A 6,000-nucleotide genomic window follows, 5' to 3' on the forward strand; every position below is an offset into this window, starting at 1 on the left:
GTGAATTTTTACAGGGATGATTCCTCTTAGAGGAGCATATGCTCGAGGAAGAAATTCTTCTCGAGGAATACATCTTCTCTGTATTCATAACTCTGATGGAATGTCTGATAAACTTTGCCCTTAAATTACTTTGTTTTAATAATTAGTAAAAATAATTAAATATAACAATCATTTAGTAGATATTTGTTAATAAGTGGCCATCATAGGTTTATCCTCCTCCTTCTATATTGGCTATAAGTGCTCTATTTATTGTATAAAACAAAGAATTATATTAATAATTTGTTAATATTTGCATCCACATGGCAAATAAAGAGCTTAGTATAAGCCAAGCCACCATTTTAAGTATATATAATAGACTAAATAATAGATAATAAACATAAAAGCTTACCCATATATTCAAAATAAAGAATCATACTAATTATTTATCAATACAAGATAAATAAATATAAAATTTTTACTAACTGTATTGGTATTATTAATACATACATCCATATAGTGAATGAAGAGATCAGTATAAGCCGAGTCTTTATTTTAGATGTACAATAGATTCGAAAATCTAACAAATGAATAAATAAATTTGACCTACATGAAAATGGATAAAACTTTCCAGTTGGTTGCTTGACCAAAACCAAATATTGATCAGATCTCGGTTGCAGGCTTGTAGCATTCCTCAATCCAACCTGACTCACCTGTGCAACCTTATTAAATTCTGATTCTAAATTATTTAAAGACTAGGTTGTATTGGGACGTAACCTGCACCGCCGCAATCCTAGCAAACCACGATTAGGATTAGGGTTTGGTCGGCCAGCGAGGATGCTGGATCTCCAGAAGCGGCGGGTCCAGCTCTCGCTCTTCGTCGCAGGCCTCATCGCTCTCAGCATGACAGGTTGTCTTCCTGGATCCTCTCTCTCTCTCTCTCTCTCTCTCTCTCTCTCTCTCTCTTTCCCATAATCTTGCGTTACTTCGTCCTGTAAATAATAATCGACAATTAATTTGAGTGACTTCAATGCATCTTGGTTCCTTCTGGCAAATGCTGCATCAGTTTGGGTTATTAATGTTCGGTTTGGTTGGAGAATGGTTTCGATGTTGTTAGAATTTGAACTCATATGACAGTAGATGCAGTGGCTTTTGAGCATGGATGGCACCAGCCACCAGGAATGTATAGAGACAAAGGACCCAATCATAGCTTTTTAGGAAATTAAAAAGTGTACATATAAGTAGGTTGAAGCCTTGAAGGCCGAGTGTTCTGTGATGGTGATGGATTTCTTATAATTAAATCTTTGTCGAACTTGTTTTTCTTAGACTTTCAAGTGTTCCTCCTCTCTTAGTTTACATCAGTATTCTTACACTTCAATTTGCAGTAGGTACTTTATTTATTAGTTAGGTCTCAGGAGCCGTAGTCCTACTCCAGTACCGTGATAAAGAACCTTAAGATTGTGATGATTACTTACGGAGCTTGAGTGTAATGAGAAAAGTTACGTATATCATTCTTTGAGTACTTTGGTGCACATCTAAAAGGACTTGTTTGTATTGTTAACAAGAATTCACCTCTATTATGTTAAGGTGAAGATCCTCAGTTGCATAAACTTATTGTAAGTGTCTCGTCCTCAGTTGCTTCTGCTTCTGCTTCTAGATATTTTGGACCTTTTGTTTGTGATACAATCTACATTATGATGACCCAACTGATATCACTTCCAAATAAAAGTCTTTTTTGTCCTCGTAGGTGTTCTCATTGAATATGTATCATATTAAATACATTGTCAGATTGAATCGTTCTACTAGCTTTTATTATGATTTCTCTATTATAGGAATATTCTATATAAATGCTTCTTAGGTGTTATTGGTCCATACCACTTTCCAAAATTTGTTATTTTCTGTTCCAAGGTACGTCGTCTCGGTACCGGGCCCTGTACTGGTGCCACCCTATTACTGTGTTGGTACACTCGATACGAAAACTGATTCAGCATAACAAGTGTCGGTATGCCTTCCATACCGCATACTGGTACCAAACTAGTATGGTATGGTACGTCTTATACCGCCCAGTTTGATACAGTATGGCATATCTTGCCTTATTCTAATGCCATGCTACTATTTGAAGGAGATATCTAACTACAAAAACTTTACCACTAAAGTAAAAACTAGAGTGTGACTGTATGAGCAATGCCTTGAGTTGATAATTTTCTCCAGAGTCACCAGAGTATATTGCACTGATGGTGCTGCCTTGATCTCTCATATTGTCACAACCGCTAAAGTTCTTAATCGGCATTAACAATTCAGACAAAAATATGAGAACTCGTAAATTTGGAGAAAGTGGCAATTCTTGGAACTGAATAACTGTGCTAACACCAAGAACAAAGAACCCAGAGTTATCAAGGAGACCAACTTCCCTTCTTTAGTTATATGAGGACAAAATTGGACTTTATTCTCACTTCTTTGTGGTTTAAGTAGTGATGACCTAAGAGGAGGAGGATGAAGTGGCAGATGCGGATGTCAGCAATCTAGACTTGCTAGCACAATAATTTTCATGTTATTGGTGATTTCTGGGTTGTCCTGATGTAGACATTACCATACTCCTATGTTATCCGGATAATAGAAAGTGAAGTTGTCCTATATTTTTTCCAATGGGTGCATTGAACATGTAGCAGCTGGCCAATTAGCAATGGATGGATTTTTCATAAATATACAAATTCTGGGAGTATTTCTAAATCAGAAAAGAGTTGAAAATTCGTGGAAAGTAAAGAACTTTGACTGATATTCCTTTCTTTATTCATTACTAGTTTTATGAAAATTGGTGTGGATGACAAGAAAAAATTCACCTCGACTTCTACCAGTATTGAAGGCAGTTCCCTTGCATTTAACTGAAAATGCAGGTGCTGCTTTTGTTTTCAGTAGAGTCGACATTCCACTGAAATTAGTTTTTCTGTCTTGTGGACATCCATGATCCATCCATTCTTTTGGTTATAGCTAACAAACTAAGTGCATTGAGCATCGCCCATGAATTGGACATTGAAACTACATTTCCCTTCTACTTGCAAATTTACCTTTTCTTTCTGTTGCATACTTGCTTTATTAATTCTAGGCCCTTATAGTTACGCTTTTTTCTTTTCCAGCTGAAAAGTTCAGGGAACTTGTTGGAAAAGAAGCAGCATCCAAAAGTGGCGAGTTTACGCTTTTAAATCGTTTCGACATGGGCTCTGGAAGTCTTGCAAGTGGGGCCAAAGAAGGTGTCAAGTTCTATGTCTACAACCTCCGAAGTGCTCATGTGGAGAGAGTAAAGCAGCAAGCCATTGAGGCTGCATTGACCGAGGCACTGAAGGAGGGGTTGAGTGAGAGTATGGCGGCTAAGCAGGCACTGAAAGTTGGAGCAAAAGCTGCAAAGCTGGCCTCCAGGCAGGCCAAGCGCATTTTGGGTCCTACTATATCTTCAGGCTGGGACTTCTTTGAAGCCTTATATTTTGGGGGCACCATTGCAGAGGGATTTCTCCGAGGGACTGGCACCTTGTTTGGGACTTATGCAGGGGGATTCCATGGAGAGCAAAGGCTGGGTAAGTTGGGTTATCTTATAGGAAGCCATCTTGGTAGTTGGGTTGGAGGAAGGATAGGGCTGATGGTATATGATGTTGTAAATGGAGTGAATTATTTACTTCAATTTATCCAACCAGAAGAAAACACAAGCTCTGTAACTGATGATGAAGATTCTGGTTCTGAAGGTAAATATAAAACAGAAGGACATGTTCATTATGAAAGTCTGAGTGAGGAAACTGGTAATTATGAAACACCAGAAGATGAAATTCCACAAGAAGAGACTGAAGCCTCTGGGGGTTGGGGATTTTTTGGAACTGAATGAGATGCTGACGATTATTGTGAAATCTGTAGAAAATTTCGTTTTCATGTTTTATTCTGTAATTTATTTCTGCAATAATGTTGCATAATACATTTTATGTCGGGTTCACCAGTGATGCATCAGGTCGCTGGAGATACACGGGGTTATTTTTACTACATGTAGTTGGAAAGCACAGGCAGAATTGCTTGATTATTGAAGATACTGCATTTGAAGATTATAGGTTGACAACCAACTTTGTTGCCATATGTCTTAAACATCCAGAATTTTGTGGCCATGGTGCTTTGGTGATTCACTGTGAAATCTGGTGATTTGGGAGGAAGCCTTTTGCAGCTGCAGAACTTGATAGTTCTTTACATATATTCTGATTGAACCTAAGAATCTAAGATTCTTCCACAAAATGAGGTCATAATTTGATCAGGCGGGTCTTGTTGATAAGTTCCTCGGTGGAATATTGCTTAACAATTTTTTTTTTCTATGTTGAGTTTTAGATTTTGGATATGCATCAGATTTCAGAGAAAATTTTTATAAAAAATCTAGTTATTGTAGCATATTGTCCATTTTCAAGGTTTTTTTTTTTTGGTGAGACTAGGAGAGGCTAATGCTCACCTTCTATTACATATCTGCCCCCCTACTAAAATGGCAAGGATTGATATCATTTAAGCAAGCACTTGATGGTCATTCTTGAGACATTGTAATTTTTTTTTTCTACTGGTGGCCACATTGTTTCCCTTTATTGATGAATATGGCAGGGGTTACTTAGGTTGCTGTATTTTGTCATTAAGTGGTTACATTCCGAAACATAACCTGCCATGAATTTGAAATATTACTGCATTCCTATGTGCAGATGAAACAACATTTATGCATTTAAATGTTATTAATTTTCACTGGGATTTGTGGACTAATTTTCACTGGTTTATGATTGTTATTACTAACCTTTATTATGCTTTTTGCCAACTTATAATTGGAGTCAATAAAATCCACAAGGCCATGACTGGTTTGAGCATGATTGTCATTTTATTCAGACTATAGAATAATGAAGGCAAGGCATCATCACTTATATTTATTTATTTATTTATCGATTTTTGACTTTGTATAAAGATTACATTACAGAGAATCAAGCAATTTATCATTTAACCATGGGTAATGAATTACTCTTTCTCAACATACCTTGCATGAGCAGAAGTTGATGAGTAAATTTGTCGTGCAAAGGGGACTTGGGACTAATTTCCGAAGGAGCAATTCTATTCTCGCAGTGGGACCATCGTGGGCCCCCATGAAGACATTATCTCCACATATAAAGCAAAGCCGACAGAGTATGTTGACTTCGTGCAAAAACTTTTAAGTTGGAGCTTATAAGCAATTTGGTTTCCAAAAAAAAAAAGAAAAAGAAAAAAAAGGCTATGAATAATATTTATGGCTATAATTAATTAAAGTGAAGTTAGGGATAACAACATGATATAGATCAAATAAACTATTACTTATACTTGTACTTATTTGAGAATGAGCATAAAAATAAAAAAAAATGAATATGAATACGGATAAACATATATTCGATTCGTATCTGAATGTCCGATTCCATCTACAATACTATTTAATTTTATAAAATACTCACAAATATTTTAAAAAATAAACGGCCATATTAATATATTATTAACTTAATTTATCATTTACTTAGTAATATATTTGCTTGTGTGGCCATAAAATTTAATTATCTGATATATATATATATATTTATATCTATATTTTTTTGTATTCGACTTGTATCTGTATTCGTTTAAAATAAATATAAATATGAATTTTTATGTCCGACTAACACCTGCATCCGTATCGGGATATGCTAGTATCCGATTTCAGCCCTATTCGGAGTGGAGTAAATTGCAACTTCTAAAAAATAAAATTATATTATATAGAATAAAAACATAAAAAATAAAAATATAGAGGTAAAAGAGGAAAAAAAACTTAACCCTCACCGATATTTTGTTATGCGGAAGGAACAACAATAATAAAATAAATTACGAAAGCTGGAAATAAATTTTTCACTTTCCCTCGATCGGAAAAAAGTGAAGTTAGGGTATAAAGGTGGCCACCAATCACCATTGGTCCAGACCACTGGAATCTTTATTGGGTTCAAGAAACAAAAGAAGAAATGATTGCGA

General features: G+C 35.6%; 1 protein-coding gene across 1 annotated transcript; it reads left to right on the forward strand.

Moving 5' to 3' along the window:
* Positions 1–666: 666 nt before the first annotated feature.
* On the forward strand, positions 667–4,072 carry LOC103724033. The gene is made up of 2 exons (XM_008815162.3): positions 667–886; positions 3,111–4,072. The coding sequence occupies exons 1-2, from the start codon at positions 814–816 to the stop codon at positions 3,845–3,847; spliced, it is 810 nt and encodes a 269-aa protein (XP_008813384.1). The 5' UTR covers positions 667–813; the 3' UTR covers positions 3,848–4,072.
* Positions 4,073–6,000: the final 1,928 nt, after the last annotated feature.

This window comes from Phoenix dactylifera, chromosome 13 (assembly GCF_009389715.1).
Source record: "Phoenix dactylifera cultivar Barhee BC4 chromosome 13, palm_55x_up_171113_PBpolish2nd_filt_p, whole genome shotgun sequence".
Classification (NCBI taxonomy): Eukaryota; Viridiplantae; Streptophyta; class Magnoliopsida; order Arecales; family Arecaceae; genus Phoenix; species Phoenix dactylifera.

What these genes read in the sequence shown, in the direction of transcription:
- LOC103724033 (XM_008815162.3), top strand. Translation starts at nt 814, where the DNA reads ATGCTGGATCTCCAGAAGCGGCGGGTCCAGCTCTCGCTCTTCGTCGCA. An exon ending in CATCGCTCTCAGCATGACAG is followed by an intron (nt 887 to 3,110) that starts GTTGTCTTCCTG and finishes TTTCTTTTCCAG; the next exon opens with CTGAAAAGTTCAGGGAACTT.